Source organism: Aotus nancymaae, unplaced genomic scaffold (genome assembly GCF_030222135.1).
Source record: "Aotus nancymaae isolate 86718 unplaced genomic scaffold, 86718_ANA_hifiasm-v0.15.2.pri h1tg000018l, whole genome shotgun sequence".
Lineage (NCBI taxonomy): Eukaryota > Metazoa > Chordata > Mammalia > Primates > Aotidae > Aotus > Aotus nancymaae.
In genome coordinates this window covers 9,052,895-9,071,478 of record NW_026988430.1, presented here as the reverse complement: position 1 = coordinate 9,071,478, position 18,584 = coordinate 9,052,895, and the positions used below count along the sequence as shown (strand labels likewise).

Here is an 18,584-nt window from a genome sequence, read left to right as displayed (position 1 = left end):
CCTCCACACATGCCTCACATGTGTCATGGGAGGACAGAGCAAGAGCCCTGCACCCCCAGGCTGCTCCTGTCCTCTGCCCCATTTTATCACAGCTCCCTGAGGGGCTGTCTTCTCTGTCCATGGCCTCACCCCACCCAGACCACTGGCCTCAGTCTGAATCAAGGCGACCTGAAGCTTCTTCCCTGAAGCCTCTAGCCTGTGGCGTGCATGTTCGAGCCTCAGGCCCCATTCATCCAGCCTGTCAGCAGCTGCCACATACTCAATCACCCTCTTCTGGTTATGTTTAATTTTTCCAATTTTTCTCAACATCACTCAAATGTTTAAACATGGAAAAGTTGACCTCATTTTACAGTGAACACCACATACCCACCACCTAGATTCTACCATTACCGCTTTCCTGTTGCATACTTTTACATCTATCAACTATTCATCTCTCCTTCAATCTATCCTACTTTTAGTGCATTTCAAAATAAACTGTGGCATCAGGACACCGCCTTCCGTGTGTTTCAGCACACTCACCATTAACCAGAATCGACTTTAGTGTGTTCTTTTGAGGGAACATTTACATACAAAAAAAATGCATAACTTTTTTTTTTTTTTTGAGACAGGGTCTTACTCTGTCCCCCACACTGGAGTGCAGTGGCACAATCTCAGCTCACTGCAACCTCTGCCTCCCGGGTTCAAGCGATTCTTCTGCTTTAGCCTCCGAGTAGCTGGAATTACAGGCACCTGCCACCATGCCCGGCCAATTTTTGTATTTTTAGTAGAGACGGGGTTTCACCATGTTGGCCAGGCTGGTCTTGTACTCCTGACCTCGGGTGGTCCACGTGCCTCGGCCTCCCAAAGTGCTGAGATTACAGGTTTGAGCCACCACGCCTGGCCCAGAATGCTTTAAGAATTCGCAACCCAGCTGGATGCAGTGGCTCACGCCTGTAATCCCAGCACTTTGGGAGGCCAAGGAGGGCGGATCACCTGAGGTCAGGAGTTCAAGAACAGCCTGGCCAACATGGTGAAACCCCATCTCTACTAAAAATACAGAAAATTGGGCGCAGTGGCAGGCACCTGTAATCCCAGCTACTTGGGATGCTGAAGCAAGAGAATCACTTGAACCCAGGAGGCGAAAGTTGGAAAAAAAAGTGCACAACCCAGCCCCAAAGGCACAGAACGAGCGTCACTGTCACCTCACAAAGCTCCTTGCATCCCTGCCCAGTGAAGATGAGATGATGCAATGAGATTTAAAGGCTGAAGGTGTGAGTGCCTGAGAAGCTGGGGGGGGTGGTGTTGGGCACGTGGGACCCCCTCCATGAGGACAGGTGAGGCATACAGGGCCCAGGTCCACGCTCACTTGCTGTCCATGCTGTCGGCCACTGTCACAAAGTCGCATGTTCATCAGACGATCTCCCTTTTCTCCTGGCATACCAGAAGACTACATTTCCCAGGCCCCTTGTATCGAGGTGGGTCCATGTGAGCAGTTCTAGCCAAAGCAAAGTATGAAAAGGGTGTTCACCACTGAGCAGGCGGACCCACTTCAGTGTCACAGGAGCAGTTCTCCTCGTTCTGGGGCATGGCCCTCTTTGAGGCATGCGTTGAAGATAGCAGCATCATAAGGGAGGAGCCTGGGTCTTGGCACCCCAGTTTGCAGAGCACCGCCAGGAATATCTCCATCAGGCTTTTTATGAGAAAAGATACTGTGCCCAGCCAACCAGAGCTTGGGTTATTTGATCCTGCACAGCCTATTCTATTGCAAATGATATGGAAATCAGGAGTAGGTCTCTGCTGTAGCCAAAAAAACCCAAAAAACAAACAGTGTCATTGCCAAACAGCTGGGTGGCAGGCAGAATGAACACAGCTCACAGGCTGGGCAGCAGGACATCCGTATTATGCAAGTACAAGACATCTGTAAGACTCTTGTGCTAACTTGGAGGCAGGTTATGCGCCCACAGAGCCAGCAGCTCTAGGGGAAAGGGACACGCCAGATAGGATGTACATGCGGTGTGAGCTCGCTATGCTGACTGCATTTTGGAACGCCAGCACAGTAAAGAGGAAAGAACTGGCTAGTTTGCAAGCAGAAATGAACGGGAAAACAAAGAATCTAAAAAAAAGTGTATCAAAAGGTTGCAAAAGCAATCTTTCTAGAACTCAGATGAGAAAAGGTAAGGCTGAAAATTGCTTTGAACAATAAATGCATAATAAAACTTCTCATCTGAACAAAATAACTTGGCCTTTTGGTAAATATGGAATTAAGGGGGTGGTTCTCCCATCATAATCCCAGATGGCCTCATGATAGCTACCATTTAAGTTGAGAGAAGCATGGAGGTAAGGATATAAGACAGCTTATGTCTAGGAAAGAATTTTTTTTTTTTTCAGATGGAGTCTCGCTCTGTCACCAGGCTGGCGTGCAATGGCATGATCTTGGCTCACTGCAACCTTCGCCTCCCAGGTTCAAGCAATTCTCCTGCTTCAGCCTCCCGATTAGCTGGGACTACGGGTGGTGCGCGCCACCACGCCCAGCTAATTTCTGTATTTTTAGTAGAGACGGGATTTTACCATGTAGGCCAGGATGGTCTCAATCTCCTGACCTCGTGATCCACCCACCTTGGCCTCCCAAAGTGCTGGGATTACAGGTGTGAGCCACCGCCTGGCCTGGGAAAGAATTTTATGTGTGTGCCTGGGATATCTATTGCTATTTAACAAACTACCCCAAAACTTTGTTGTTTAAAACCACTATCATTTATCACTCATGATCTTGTCAGGGACTCGGCTCAGCTGGGTGGTTGTGCTACACTTGATGCTGGCTGGGGCTGTTCCACTGAGCTGACCAGGATGATTACTCACATGGCTGGCTGTTGTCTGGGGCTCGTCGGGGCCTACTGACCAGAACACCTCAGTTCTCTCTCATGTGGCCTCTCCCTGTGTTTGAACTTCTCATAGCACGACAGGTAGGCTACCAGTGGAACATGCCAAGAAGTCAAGCCCCACGTGCAGGTGTTTATTAAGCCCCTGCTGCCGTCATGCCACTGGCCCCATCTAGTCATAGGCCACGCCCATCAGGTGAGGGAGACCACACCGGGAGACAGGGTCTATCAGGGGCCACTAAAGTAACACTCTGGCCAAAATAATGCAGTTACTTGCACGTGGAACTGATTAGAAGCGCTAAGATTGTCATGTTTTTGAGGGAACTGTGCTTCTACAAGGCCCACAAGCCTCGACTGAAGCCGCTAATTCACTTAAAACAGGTCCTAGCCCGGAACCGTCCACCCACAGGCAGTAGGTGAGAAAGCCGAGCTTGGCCCAAGAGCTGCAGCCAAAGGGATACAAAAAAGGCCAGCCGCCCCCACCACCACCCCTGCCCAAAACCAGGGGGCACCATCAGGTCCTTTCCCTCCTCGGTGCAAGGCGACCTCAGTCTGTGCTGCAGCTTTCAGCACTGTAGGGGCATCTCCCATTCTCTGCTCCTCAAAATGGAGCTGGACTGTGGGTACTGACCCCTGCCCCATTGTCTGTTATTGTTGTGGGAAAGGCACAGATCACAAGTCTTTCTAGTTTACAGGCTGTGTCTGCCTTGCTGGAGAAGGCTCTGAACCCACAGGGGCCAGGACACAGGACCTTATGGTCTATGTGTGAGAAGACTGAAATAACTCTGGGGGCCAGAGAGTCCACTGTGGCCGGGACTGGCAATGTTAACTAAGCCCATTTCCCCACCTCCCACCTTCCGCCTCAAAGGAAGCCTGCACTTGCCCATCCCGCCACATCTGGATGGGGGCCGAGGACCTAATTCTGGCACTGGCATGGGTAGCAGTGAGGCACTTCCAGGCCTGGCTGTAAGAAATCTATGCTTGACCCATGTCCATCTGTCCCTTCGTAGCCACCTTAAGGGCTGTCAGAGACAGCAGTGTCTCAAGATAAAAGTGGCTTGGGTCCCTGAGTCACTGACTTCTGTGAGAAATAAACTCGTGTGAAGCCGCTGAGCCCTGGAGATCTGCCTCGTAACAGAAGAGCATCCCCCACACCCTTCTTTCGCTCGTATCCCCTGCACTGAATGGGTGCCCCCTGCCACCAGCCCCTAGTCTCCTGGCTGTGAGTCAAGCTGGTCCGCTTGTCCTTGGGTACACTGGGAGCCAGGCACTGGCAGAGAGCAGAGGGCTGCAGGGCAGCCCCAGACCTCCCTCCAGGCTTGCCTCAGGACCTCCAACCCTTTCCACCAGCGTCTCCCAGCCGCCCCTGCCTTGGCCTGGCCTCCTCCCATGACCCAAGCACCACTTCTACCTCTGCTGCATGTGTCCTCCAGCCGCTGCCCTCCTCTGGTCGGCAACTCTGAGGCACAGGCCCTTTGTGTCGGTCAGCTTTGCACAGCAAGCCACCCAAGAACCAGTGGCTCCAAAAGGCCCTTCCTCTCCCGAACACGCAGTTGGCTGGGCAGCTCTGTACACTCCCTCCCTCCGTGGCCATGGTAGTGGCGGCTTCCCAGAGCAGCTCTTCGGCAGCACGGACAGAGGCAGATCACAGGATGCCTCTGGGGACCCAGCACACTGTCACATCTCATCCAAAGCAGCCTCCACCAGTGACAAGGCCACGGCAAGAGGGTGGACGTGAAAGGGTAAAGGGCAGTGGCTAGCACTTCCCCCAGGCCACAGTCCAAGCACCTCACCAAGGGCAGGCCTCCCTCAAGGGCTACCTCCCAGCCCCTTTTCCCTGAGATTCAGGAGCAACTGAATGCCCGGCTCACATGGGCACTAGGACTAGGTTGGTGGCCTCAATAACTGCAGATCAAGCTCCACAGGAATCGGCTCCCTCATCTCCAACCCCTCTCTGGCGGCACGGGACTGATGAGGATGGGGTGGGAGAAGGACACAGCCAGAAACTGCATCATGATACAAATGATAAATTATATTTATACAGTAAATAAGTATCAACAGTCAACACAAGTTCAAAACCAGCCACCGGCCTCTGGGACTGAGGAACAGCTGGGTGACTTCTTCCACCACTGTGCCCATCAGGAGGGAGAACGATGGCACAGGTGCAGCACACGTGGCAGTGGCCGGTGGCTTCATGATCAGTGCAGTGGGCAACAGGGACATGCACTCGGGATGGCCTGTGCCAGAAGATGGGGCGGAGGGCTGTCTTCTTGGGTCCTGGTGGCCCAGTGGCTGTCATGTTGGGGCCTCAAAGTCGAGTCACGAAGGGCTCTTCTGTTACAAAAGAATCACTGACCCCAAGTAGTCGAGTCTGGTCTACTGACCTGTAAGGCTAGCCCAGGCCCTGCACCGTCTGAAGGAAAGCACCTTTCTGGGCAAGCATCCTGCCTCCCATCCCATTGCACCTTCCTACCCTTCCCCTGGCAGATGCAACCAGCCACCAGCCTTCCCAAACGGCAGCAGGAGCCTAAGGCCCAGCCCCAGGCCTGCGATTCTGGCAGAGGGTAGCTGGTCAGGAGCTCTAGACACAGCTCCTGGGGCTGGAGAGGATGGCCTCAGGAGCAGCAGCACAGGTGGGTGCAGTCCTCACTCAGAGTCTGCATGTCCCAGCAGCCCAGAGACCAGTGAAGATCTCTCCTGTGCCAGTGCGAAGGGTTAGATCTTCTGGGACCAGAGAGGGGCTGGCAGGTGGTCAGCTGCCCTTAGAGCTGGAGGTGAGAAGTCCCCATGGTGGAAAGCGGGCCAGAAATGTCCACCAGGCAACCTGCCCAGACACAGGAGTGGGGGAATGTCCCTTCCCTGGGTAAAAGCAAGTCTTTTCTGGTCTTTAATGCATGACTCAATACTTTTACAGTAGTAGTTGAGGTAAGGACAGGAGGAGTTTGGGAGAGGGAGGTACTATTAGTGCATGTTTGTTAAAAATCTGTCCCAGGTGAATGACCTTTTTCTTCATCTCCAAAATGCAAGAGAATTATTTTTAGGTCTGTAAAACTTAAAAATAATGTCTGGAGTTAGCAGGTAGGTGGATCAGGGCCAGCCCTGGTCCCTTATCTCCTCAACCCCCATCTTAGCCTAGGGACTGCTGCCCAGGGACCCGTGGGCACAGAGCACCACACATGCCCTTGGGACAACTGCCATTTCCACATTATTCCCATCTTTAGCCTGAGCGTGGATTAAGACAGAGGAGATCACAGACACACAAGGTTAAAGATGTTTCTTCCATTTCAGATTCCCATTGTAAACACAAGTCCTTGTTAATCCCTGCACGCCTTTAATTAAAAAAAGGAATTAGTTGATAAAAATTGGTGAGTCACATTCATACACTGTATTTTTTCTTTAACTTTCAGGATGTTGGTATATCAGTAAGAAAAATAGCCTCTCTCTCAGGATCTAGCCAAAAAGGCTGAAAGTCAATCCCTTTAGTAATTCACCAAAAACAGGAGTTAAAGAAAGGAAAAGGCAACTGGAGGCTAGGATTTTTTTGTTGCTGTTATAGTTTTTTTTTTTTTAAATAAACATCATCATCTATGTGTAATCAAATTCCTGTATTTTTTTCCTATAAAGAATTTGCTTTAGTTTTTTCATAAGGCATTTTTTTTTTGTCATCCAAACATCTCTTCCTTTTAAAATTTTCTTAGAGTGAAAACCATAAATAAGAGGATTTAAACCACTAACATGGCATGTGCCGGTATCTTCATTCAGCCACACCTGGTAAATTCTATCAAAACTAGACAGTTAAATAAGAACCACGTTATAAAAATATTAGCCAAAAAAAGACTATTAGATAATTCTGCAAACTCAAATATGAAACTGTACTAAACAAAATATGTGCAAAGGTACACAAGCATAGAGCCGCGCTGGGGGTTATGCTCAGATTAGCTTTAAAGCTCGCTCTAGTGGATTTAATTCAAGAGTTGTCCACGGTGGTGGTGTTTACTTTGAACTCACATGAGTCAAAGAAAAATAAAATATGCACAACCACTTCCCCAAAAGGTCAGTGTCTGTGGAGCCGGTGCTTCATCATGTCCACACCCAGGACTGCCTGGGGTGTCCCTAAGACTGGTCGGGGGAGAACAAAGACGAGGCTACCGTCCCACTTCCTGGGCCAGGCAACGTCCTAGAGACCCGTAGGCTGAGGATGGGGGCAAGGGCAACACTGATGACTCCACCTCCTCATCCAAGGCCTCAGAGGAGCCCTGCCGGACCTGAGTGCTTGGGAGGAGGTGGCAAGAGCAGGCCAAGCCAAGTGGGCCTGCCTTGGAAGGCGAGGGTCTGAGGGTTGGGGCTGTAAAGACAGCCCTTTCATCAGGAAGCTGGAGCTGAAAAGCCCTAATACCCCTAATCCCCAAACTCTTGGATCCCGTCCCACAGACCAGAGTCCCTGCTCAGCATCCTCCAGCACAGGTGCTCTGGGCATTCCCTCTGGGGCGGGTCCCAGGCCCAGGCACTAGAGAAGGAAAGGGTTTGTCGTGCCAGTGGCCTGGGCTGCCGATGGGGGGATACCCACGCTGCCCACCATGTTCATTGTTGCAGGGCCCAGTGGGGTCAGAGAGGAACCACTGGCCCCCAGAGCTGGGTGTGAAGCCGTGGAGGTCATCGAGGCCACAGCCATGGACTCCACTCCTGGGCCAGGACCAAAGGATGTGCTGGTCCCCAGGACTGGGCTCCCCCGAAGCTGGTTCAGTGTCAGCGGCTGGGGCTGGTTCACCTGGAAGGGGTTAACAGGGGCCGAGGTGGCGGGTGCACCTGGGGAGACAGAAGAAACGGCAGAGACTGAGCTGCCAGGGTGTGGCTTTCTGAGCTCCCAGGTCAGGGACTGCATGCAGGTGTTCTGGTCCCTGCTGTGCCCTCAGAGCCCATGACAGTGTCAGCTGAGTCCATGGCAGACACTAGCAAATATCTGCTGACTGCATGAATCTGCACTTTTAAGGATGAGGAGATTGAGGCTATGAGAAGCCAAGTGATTTGTCCAGCATTACAAAGCTGAACACGGCCATGCCAGGAACACACCCATCTTGGGACACCCGGGCTCCTCTGCAGGGCTGGCACCCAGGACACCTTCAGCAGCCATCAGCTGCCACTGCTCCCTCATTCTGTTTGCTGAGGGGAACATGGGACCTGCAGTATGTGGCTCACGTGGCAGTGCCCACACTGCACCCAGGGACCCACATGTGACACTGCAAAGGCTAGAAGTCCTGCAGTCAAGAAGCTGATGCAGCTTTATCTTTCCCAGTGTCTCCAGAAGTTATCTCACACCAGAAAGCCTCTTCTTTGCCAAAGTGTGTGTGCTGCCGGCACCAACTCTCCCACGCACCCTGGCACTACCTTGTGTGGCCTGGAGAATGGCCCTGGATGTCCAGCAGAGCCGCCCAAACCTCCTCCATCTTGGCTGCAGCCCCCAGGGACCATGACTGGTGTGCAGCCAGCAAAGCTGCCCTAGGCTTCCAGCCAGGTGCCCACCAAGATCTGATGGACACAGATGACGACTGGAGCTCCTGCAGGGCCTTCAAGGGCTCTCTGGGCAGAGGAGGCAGGAGGCCTCCGGGGCAGGCACAGGCTCCTGGCTGGCTGAGGAGCCTGGAAGCTAATCTCGTTCCACTTGGAGAGTCATCCTCCCCTGGGGGCTGCCACATCCACACACATCTCAGGACCTCAAGGTTGGCCAGGACCCAGGAACTCCACACCCCTCACTTCTGCCCAGGGCTCCCCAACCTCAGCCTAAGTTCAGTGGTCATTCTCCTCTGCAAGGTACTGTCAGGGACGGTGGCCCAGAATCCTCAGACCCTGCATCATGGGGCCAGCTCAGAGGATGAACACCTGAAGGTGACACATTCCTGTACTGGGGGAAGCCCAAGTCCTTGGGGAAACCCATGAGGAAGGGGCTGGGGGGACTTCCTAGAAGGGGGTTGTCTGAGCTGGGTGTTGAAGGATGAGCAAGATGCTTTCATTGGGAAAGAGGAGGGAGGACATTCCAGGCAGGGGGAACCGTGTGTGTAACTGCCTGGGCTTAAGAAAGGGTTCTGCAGGCTGAGGGGTGCCAAGGAGCTGAGTGTCATGAGGGTTTGATACACACAGGGAGGGAGGAGGAGGGTGGAGCCAGGCCATAATGGCCCTGGATACCCAAATGAACAGCTGGGGTCTTGCCCAGCAGACAACGTGGGGCCCCGAGGGCGGATGGCAGACTCTGGCATCAGGAGTGGAAGTGAGAGACCTAGAGGAAGGTTTGTACCCAAAGGCTAAGTTACATTTTCACTAAGAGAGGCATGCTAGGCAGCAAACCCTAGCTCTTCCTCACCCCCAGCAGCCCACCCTACTTCACCTGTCTTGGAACTGACACACCCTTTCGAGTCTCCCTACCGGGGGCACCAAGGAGCCTGGAAGCTAATCTAGTTCCAAGGGGCAGCTTCTGCTTGGTAGTCTCAACTGAGAGGAGAGAAGCTGTTTCCAACCCACACTCTCCCCGCAAATTGAACAACGGCTTCCACACCCCTCCCCATGCGGCCCTGGTGAGGGTGTAAGTGCTAATCTGGAGTTTCCGGCTAGCCCCACCCTTTCCCTGTCACACAGTGGGAGGAGGCCCTGAGAGGCCTGCTGCACACTTATTCTCAGGCACAGCAAGCAGCTGGATGAAGCCTGGGATGAGAGCCTACCTGGTGCCAGGAAAGGGTTGAGAGACTGGGCAGGTGGGGTGGGCCTCGTCACCAGTGAATCCAGGTTCACCAGGGCTGCATTGGGGCCCAGGAAGGACTCAGGTGTTTTCCGAGCACTGCTGGGCTTGCTTGAGGTGACAGTCAGGGGTTGAGACTCAAAAGGGTCAGGGCTGGTAGTTCCATTGTTTTGGATTGGCAGAGAGGTCACAGATTCAGCTACGAGACAAGGACACATATGGCAGGGTGAGTGTGGTAAGGACCGCCTAGACTGTGTACTTAACATAAAACGTGGCCTCCTGGGGGACATGCCTGCCTGACGGCGCCGTGTGAAGACACACAGTCAGTCATGGGCTGGATAAATCACGTGTCCACATAGCCAAACACCAGAATGAGGGACAGAAGAATACCTAATGATGAGCAAAGAACACTTTATCAAAATACTAAGTGGGAAAACAGCAGGTTACAGAAGAGTGTGTATATAGCTCAATCCTCCAGAATACTAAGATGTCATTTTGGGTTGGAGGCTATACATGGGCAATTTATTTATTTATTTATTTATTTATTTGTTTGTTTACATTTTCCATTTACTAAATTTTCTAAAATAAACATGAATTTCTTGATAGTAAAAAGCAAGCAGATTTTTTTTTAAATTCAGCCCGTAAGGTGACACAGCATGTGCTGAGACAGGTCGGTAGGAATGTGACTACTGCGACGGGGCGTTCAAGGTACAGGAGTTCTGAACGACAGTCTGTCTCTCACTCAGTGACCCCATTTCTAGGAATCTGGTCTAAGCAAATAATGCAAAATGTGAACAGGGTTGTAAACATGAAGGGCTTCACAACAGCAGCACTTACAGCAGCAAAACCTGAAATCAACCTAAAATGTCCTCCCCCAAATTAATGAACTAATTATTGCTGAGCCATACAAAGAGAGATAATATAGCAACAAAATATTTTAAATAAATTTTAAAGTCATGAATCTTTTAATTCGTAACAGTTGAGGCAAGGGGCAGGACAACGCTATCTGAGAATATGAGCTGAGCAAAAAAGACTAAAAAGAATCCTAAGAGCTCAGAAAAAAATACTGGAAGGAAACAGAGTAGCTGCTTCTTTCATAAACTTTTCCCTTTTCCAAATTTTCTACAACTTAGAAATTCCAAATTGTATGAGTCCACGTTTTGCTAAAGGACTTTCTACAACTAGAGATTTCTTTTTTTTTTTTTTTGAGACAGGGTCTCCCTGTGTCGCCCAGGGTGGACTGCACTTAAATCACGCCACTACACTCCAGCCTGAGCCATCAAAGCTCACTGCAGTCTCAATCTCCTGGGCTCAAGGGATCCTCCTGCCTTAGCCTCTTGAGTAGCTGGGACCACAAGCAGGTGCACATGACCACAGCTGGCTAATTTTTTATATTTTTTTTGTAGAGACGGGGTCTCACCATGTTACCTAGGCTGGTCTGAAACTCCTGGGCTCAAGCAATCCTCCCATGTTGGCCTCCCAAAATGCTGGGATTGCAGGCGTGAGCCACTGCACCCGGCAGGGGATTAAATGTTTCAAAAGCTGACATGTAACAATGGCCAAGCTGCCCTGTCACTGAGGCACAGAGGGGCAGGCAAGGACAGGTTAGGCTGTACTTTGGCCTGCAGAGAAGACACATGGAATCTCATTAATGGAGCAAAGGAAAGACCCAGAAAAGCAGCACATTCTCAAAGCTGCCTCTGGTCTCCCAGCTGGGAGCTCCTGAACTGAGATGGGTTGGAGGTCAAAGGGGTCGAGTGGGGTTCAAGGGTGTCACACCAGGGTCCAGCCAGGCTTGTGGCTGCAGTTGGTGGGGAGGGCTAAAAGAGAAGGAAGAGACTGGGAGAAAGGTGATGGGGAAATGGTGAGGACAAGCAGCAGAAACTGAGAGGAAAGAAAAAAGAGAGAAGTTGCCATGCATGGCTGGGAGACGTGGCCCAGAGATGGACAGAGGCTGCCACACTCCAGTCCAAATAGGGTTTGTGAAGAATGCATCCAGGCCTTCTCCCTGTGCCCCTCCAGGCCCACCTTGGCCCACAGACCCCTTCTTTCTGCATCCACCTAATACCCTCCCATCCCACAGGCACACAGGGGAGGAAAACAGGTCTTCAAACTGGACTGTGGGTCTGCTGGGCAGGAGCTGTCACCTGGTCAGATGGGAGGTGACAACACAGGGCAGAGGCTGGCCCCACTGATGCCCAAAGATGGCTGTCTGGGGAAAGGAGGCCCTCTGAGGAGTGGAAGTTGGCAGGAGGAAGGTGAATGGAAACACTGGATACGGCTGGAGGTGAGGCCCACTCTGAGCTGGAGAGGCCAGGGCTGTGGAATCAGCAGGAAGCCTTCAGGCTTCCTAGCCTGGAGACACAGTCCTGGGGGACTCCAGCTCGAGATTTTTAACTGTTGATGTATGAATTCTTAGAATTAGAAGCCTCAGGCTCCCTAGATCAAAATACAAAGAAAATGCAGGAAGCTGAAGGGTTTATTACTTCTGTAATAACTGAGCTGGTCAAATGCACGGAGGATTACAGAAACTATCATCACCTCTACATACCTGTTTTTTTTGAAGTCCGAAGGTTGTCAAATTCAGAAAAGTCGTCTTTAATTGTACCATTCAGATTACTGAAGAGCTCAAAGGACCCTGGGTGGACACAGAGGCCAGTGACTGGGGGCACCTCACAGGACTTCGTGGCAACTCCACTGCCCAGTGCACACCCTCAGGGTGGGCTGGCAACAGGGGCCTCTCCCCGCTTACCCCGCCTCATGGAGAACTCTGAGAGCCAAAGAGGGCAAGATAGGCTCAGGTCACTGGAGGGCTGAAAGGGAGACAGGGAGCCTGGCCTCCCAGTACAGGATGTGCGACGCCCACCTGCTACTGCTTCTACCACCCCCACCCCAAAAGGGAAGGGGGTGCTGGCAGTGGTGGAGGTACATCGAGCTGGGTCTGGTTTCTTGAATGAGGGTCTGTAGGAAGTCACCAGAAGAAGTGCCCAGAGGCCAGCACCCAGATCCCCAGGGGTGAAGATAGGAGCCGCAGGCTGTGGGCCCAGGGCAGCCTCCACTCACAACACCCACTCGGAATCCCCCTCAATTTGAAGGAGGGAGGTACTGGTGCACAGAGCCTGGGAACTCGAGCTCTCATACTGGGGTGCCTGGGATCTGGCGATCAGGAAAAAAGGCTAAGGGGGAGGAAGGGAGCAACCGCAAGCAAAGGAACAGGGCTGACGCTGAGGACCAGGAGTGGTACAGGGCCCATGGGCTCTCAGAGGCCAGGTAGGAAAGTGGGTGGGTGAGAGGCTCACCAGAGGCAGACATGGGCTTGGTGGTGGAGACTGCGCCCCACGCGTCAGAAGCTGTTTTCCCAGCACTGGAGGCAGGCTGCTGCGAAGCTGCCCAGGGGTCCGAGCTCTTCGGGACAGATTGTGTGCTGGCTCCAGTGGGCGCCCCCCATGGGTCAATGGAGGCAGCTGGCTTGGTACCTGTCGGAAGGCAGGGTGTCAGGGCCCAAAAATGCCTGAGGGTCTGGGCAGTTGGGGTGAGAAAGGAAAAGAATACTGAAGGTCACGCCAGGGTCTGTGTCCTGTGTCAGGTGAGACAGACCTTGAAAGGGTACTGTCCCATGCCAGCAAACAGGGACACAGCTGGGGCCCAGGGCCAACAACCCTGGGAAGGGAGCATGCTAGGCCAGGACGGCCCAGGATAGCCTCTCCCTGTCTTCCGGTAATGACCAGAGGAAGCAACTGAAAGAGGTCCTCTCCAAGCTCCCCACCATACAGGGGGCTTGCAAAGGCTCCTGAGCTCAACTCCACTTCAATGGACTATCTGAAACAAGCCTATCTCCCTCCCCACAGAATCCAGGCTCCCTCCCCCGACAAGGGGCCCCAAGCAGCCCGCCCAGCTCAGCCAGGCTCTCTAGAGGCACAGAGGCATCCTCTTCCCCACATGCTTTGAGTGATTTCTGCTTTCCGACAGAAGCGTACATAAAATGGACGAGTCCTGTATAAAAAGGAATAAAACAGCTACATACTCACCACCCAACTTACGCAATAAAACACTTTCAAACAGGGAGTGACAAAATCAATTTAGTGGGTCACAGCTGGCTTAAAAAAAAAGAACAGAAAAAAATAAAAGAAAAAAACTATAAAAAAAAATAAGAAAAAACAAACAATCTACAACATCAGAGAGCATCTGATGTTAAGTGTCAGTGCTATGCTGTGCATCTTTCATTTCTGTGTAGACACAGATTTGTGTAGTTATGAGTACAAATAAAACCCCCATCTCCTTCCTTCTGGTGGAGTGCTGCAAGTGTTCAGACACCACTTCTGCCTCTTAGGGACCACCAAGTGCCTCCCAATGACATTCCTACCCCAACCATGAACTGTGTATTAGCCTTTCTCTTTTTTCCTTCTAGTTTATCCTATAAGAATACCTTTAGTTAGCTGTGCATATTTTCTGAATACACACACACACACACACACACACACATATATGTATATGTATGTATGTCTAAGTGTATGTCTATTTATTTATCACAGTCTCACTCTGTCACCCAGCCTGGTGTCCAGTGGCACAATCACAGCTCACTGCGCCTCCACTCACCATGCTTAAGTGATCCTCCCACCTCCACCTCCCAAGTAACTGGGACTACAGGCATGTCACCATGCCTGGATACTTTTTTTCTAATTTTTGTCAAGATGGGGTCTCTGTTGCCCAGTCTGGTCTCAAACTCCTGGACTCAAGCGATCCTCCTGCCTCAGTCTCACAAAGTGCTAGGATTACAAGTGTGAGCCACTGTGCCAGGTCCCTACTTTCTGAACTTTATATGAATAGAAGCATACTATATACATTCCTTTATGGCTGGCTTTGTTCACTCCACATTTTATTTGAGAGAGTCATCTGTGTTGAGGTGGAGCTGGAATTTGTTTTGTTCCATTCTGTGGAAAAAAAAGTCACAACGGATTCCTCTGTTGAAGGATACTCATTTGGTTTTGCTGCTTGTCCTTGTTCACATGTATACGAGTTGCTGGGTCGTGGGTACTCTGCCTTCACTGAGGAATGCTACAACTATTTCCACATGGCGGTATGAGTTTATGTTCCCTCAGCAGTGGGTGCCTCATAACCTCTCTGATGCTTAGTATTAGTTTACTTTCCCAGGTGTACTAATCTGGTGGGTTGAAAAGTTATTTGATTGTGGTTTTGATTTGCATTTCCCTGTTCTTCAATGAGGCTGGGCATCTTTTCATGTATTCATGGGTCACTCAAGATTCCTCTCCTATGAGGTGCCTGTTTGAGTCTTTCTTTTACCAACCATCCCTTAGGGTACCTTTTTATTTTTACCTTACTAAAGGTTACTTTAATATCTTTTGGTGAAATTTAATCTTTTTAATTTTACCCTTTATCTCCCACAAGAGATTTGTACAACTTTTGTAAGACTGATTCCTAGTAACTTAGTATTATTCCTAGGAACTAGTATCTTTTAAACTTTTCATAATCTATTTATTGTTATGTAAAGAAACAATTTAATTTTGTATATTCTTTTGTACCCAGCAATCTTGCTAAACTGTTAATTAGAAGTCATTCCACTCTTTCATCTGGGCCACCAACATGCCATCCAGACTGAGGAAGACCCAGAAACTTTGGGGCCACATGAGCCACGGCCACGGCCGCATCGGCAAGCACCGGAAGCACCCCGGAGGCCGTGGTAATGCTGCTGGTATGCATCACCACAGGATCAACTTCAACAAATACCACCCAGGTTACTTTGGGAAAGTTGGTATGAGGTATTACTACTTAAAGAGGAACCAGACCTTCTGCCCAACTGTCAACCTTGACAAATTGTGGACTTTGGTCAGTGAGCAGACACGGGTGAATGCTGCTAAAAACAAGACTGGGGCTGCTCCCATCACTGATGTGGTGTGATCGGGCTACTACAAAGTTCTGGGCAAGGGAAAGCTCCCAAAGCAGCCTGTCATCGTCAAGGCCAAATTCTTCAGCAGAAGAGCTGAGGAGAAGATTAAGGATGTCGGGGGGCCTGTGTCCTGGTGGCTTGAAGCCACATGGAAGGAGGTTCATTAAATGCTGAAAACTTGTTCAAAAAAAAAAAAAAACAAGTCATTCCAATTATTGATTCTAATAATTCAAATAACTCAATTCTAATAACTTATCTGTATAAATTTCTTCATATTTTATGTACAATCTCATCACCTGCAAATGCTAACTGTTTAGTGCCTTCTTTCTAGTCCTTCATACTTTTCCTTTTTCTTGCCTTACTGCACTGGCTAGGATCACCAGTTACATCATCAAATAGAAGTGCTGGTAGTCAGTATCCTTGTCTTGCTCTTGATGTTACAGTATCAATTTTCAGTATTTTACCATTAAGTTCAATGTTACCTATAGGCTTTTTTCACTTTTAGAAGCCCTTTAACAGGTTATGGAAGTTCCCCATTATTCCAAGTTTGCAAGAATTTGGAAACTAATGACTAATGAATTTTGTCAAATGGTCTCTGCCTCTACTTAGATGACCACATTTTTTGTTTTAATCTGTTAATATGGTACATTTGTAAATTTTCTAATGAGTTGGTCCTTGCAAACAAAGTTCTTCATAATGTACTACATCTTTTAAAACATTTCCCTGGTTTGGGTTTTGTTAATTATTTCTTTCCTTAGGATCTTTGCATCTGTATTCATAACTAAACTGGCCTAAAATGTTTGTTCTCACACTGCACAGCCCTTGTCTAGTGTTGGTGTTAGGGTTATGCTAGTCTCATACAAAGAGTAGGAATATCCTCTATTTTCCTGTTCTCGAACGGAGTTTGTATAGAAGTGGAATTATTTCTTGAATGTTGTTAGTACTTACCAGCAAAGCCTTCTGGGTAGATTTGCAGAAGGGGAGGATTTTTAAATACTGATTCCATACCTTTTATGATTATAGAACTATTTCTATTTATAGGTTTTTAAAATTATTCTTCAGTTAGCTTTACTAAATTTCCTTAATTTTATCCATTTTATCTAAGTTTTTGGTTTTGTAAGCACAGAGCTGACCAAAGAGCCAACCTCTCACTCAACATGAAACCTTTTGTCTTTTCTTTTGTTTTTTCCTTCTTGTGGAGAACGGGGTCTCGCTATATTGCCCAGGCAGGTCTCGAACTCCTGGGCTCAAGCTATCCTCCCACCTCTGCCTCCTTAAGAGCTGGGATTACAGGCGTGAGCCACAGCGCCCAGCACTCAACATGAAATCTCGTGCCTACGTTGTTTCATTCCTAATGCTGTTCGTGCCCTTCCTCTTTTTAAAAAATTAATCTTGTCAGAAGTTTTCCTATTCCTCTTTTCAATTGCTGACTTTTCTTTATGGATACTATTATGTGTTTATGTTCTTTTCATTAATTTCTATCTTCTACCTTATTTCCTTTTACTTTATGTCAGCATAATGCTATTCTAACCTCACTGTATCCTTCTTCTTTACTGTTAACATTTAAAGCTATAAATTTGTTTTACTATTGCTTCAGTTGTCCCACAAATTCTTATATTACAATATATTATTATTTGGTTCTAAATATATCTGATTTTCATTATATTTTTTTTGTGACTCGAGAATTTAGAAGTGTTCTTAAAATTACCCAGGTATATGAAGTTTTTCTACTTATCCTGTTAACTGATTTCTTAAGTGTATTGTGATCAGAAATTGTGTTATATGTGATACCCATTTTTTGAAATTTGTTGAGACTAGCTTTTCTACCTAGGACATCGTCAATTTTTTCCAAGTATTCTGCATGTGACTGCAAAGAATGTGTATTCTCCAATTGCTGGGAACAACAAATTCACAAGCTTGTGGATTGTGCTGCTCAGATTTTCTTATATCCTTATTACTTCTGAAATGTTCTCCCACATTACCTCCCATTTCCGATGCTCTTCATTCTGTCCTGCAGATCTGAGTTTCCATCTGGTTTTCTCTCCTAGCAACCTAAAGAACTTCTCTTAGCATTTCTGTGGTACAGATGTGCTGGTCACAAATTCTCTTAGTGTTTTATTACCAGGAGATGTCATCCTTTCACCTTTTTGCTTCAAGAACACCTTGACTGAATACTGAACTCTGGAGGTTGGCAGTTTTTGTTGCTGCTGTTGTTTCCAAACTTAAAATATCTTTTTAAAATTATCGATTCTTGGAAGAAAGATGATTTTACTAGCACTGGCTTTCTAGGTTGACTGTGTTTTTCTTCAGCACACTGAAGACTCTATGCAACTTGGACATCTACTGTTGCTGTCAAGAAGTTAGCTATCCATTTAGTTTCCAATTCTTTGTAATGAATGGCCTGTTCTCTGTAGGTTTATCAAAGGTATTTTCTTCTGGTATTCTGCAATTTCCTGATGATATGTCTAAGTGGGGATTTCTTTATCTTGCTTAGGATCCACTAGGCTTCCTGGATCTGAGTATGTCTCCAAAATTCTTGAAAACCCTCAGTCATCTTTTCAAATATTAGCTCTTCTGAAACCCCAAACAGATATGTGTCAGATGTCTTCACTCTGCTCCCATGTTTATCCCCAGCCACACTGATTCCCAACTGCTTCCCAAATGCCTGGCACCTTCTGTGCTTCTCTAGCCCTCTTATTTTCTCTTCCTACCTTCTCTGACTCCTCTGGAATCCTCCCCTTGACTTTCTTTTAGATCCCTTATCATATAGCTCCATAACTATTACTTAACCATGAGTCTCCCATGGACTGTGAATTCCCTGAGGTGACAGCTACCTCCAGCCCTGGCACCAGAAATGAGGATGGCACCCAGCAAGCCTGTGACAACCTGGCTGAGCTCTGAGGCTTAGAGAAAGGCAGCAGAAGGTGGCAGTGACATGTCAATCTCAGAAGACTAGGGAATACTCCCCTGAGCCTCTGAGAGAACTAGTCTCTTTGCTCTACTACTCAACAATAGACAGGTGAAGAGGAGACTCCTTGGCTTTCAAAAAGATGAACCAGCTGCTAGCCATTCTACATGTAGCTTCATGCCTTCTAAT

At 48.9% G+C, this 18,584-nt stretch overlaps 1 protein-coding gene and 1 pseudogene across 5 annotated transcripts in view; one reads left to right on the top strand and one right to left on the bottom strand.

Moving 5' to 3' along the window:
• Window positions 1–4,866: 4,866 nt before the first annotated feature.
• EPN2 (epsin 2) overlaps window positions 4,867–18,584 on the bottom strand; it is a 94,106-nt gene continuing 80,388 nt past the window's right edge. For all 5 annotated transcript variants that reach the window (XM_012472061.3, XM_012472064.3, XM_064378253.1 and 2 more), the window contains 4 exons: window positions 12,882–13,058; window positions 12,134–12,220; window positions 9,566–9,781; window positions 4,867–7,661 (listed from right to left, as the gene is read on the bottom strand). In XM_012472061.3, coding sequence (XP_012327484.2) covers window positions 7,363–7,661; window positions 9,566–9,781; window positions 12,134–12,220; window positions 12,882–13,058 — 779 coding nt within the window. In that variant the 3' untranslated portion in view covers window positions 4,867–7,362. The remainder of the gene's footprint in view (window positions 7,662–9,565; window positions 9,782–12,133; window positions 12,221–12,881; window positions 13,059–18,584) is intronic.
• LOC105730698 (large ribosomal subunit protein uL15-like) lies at window positions 15,184–15,654 on the top strand (annotated as a pseudogene).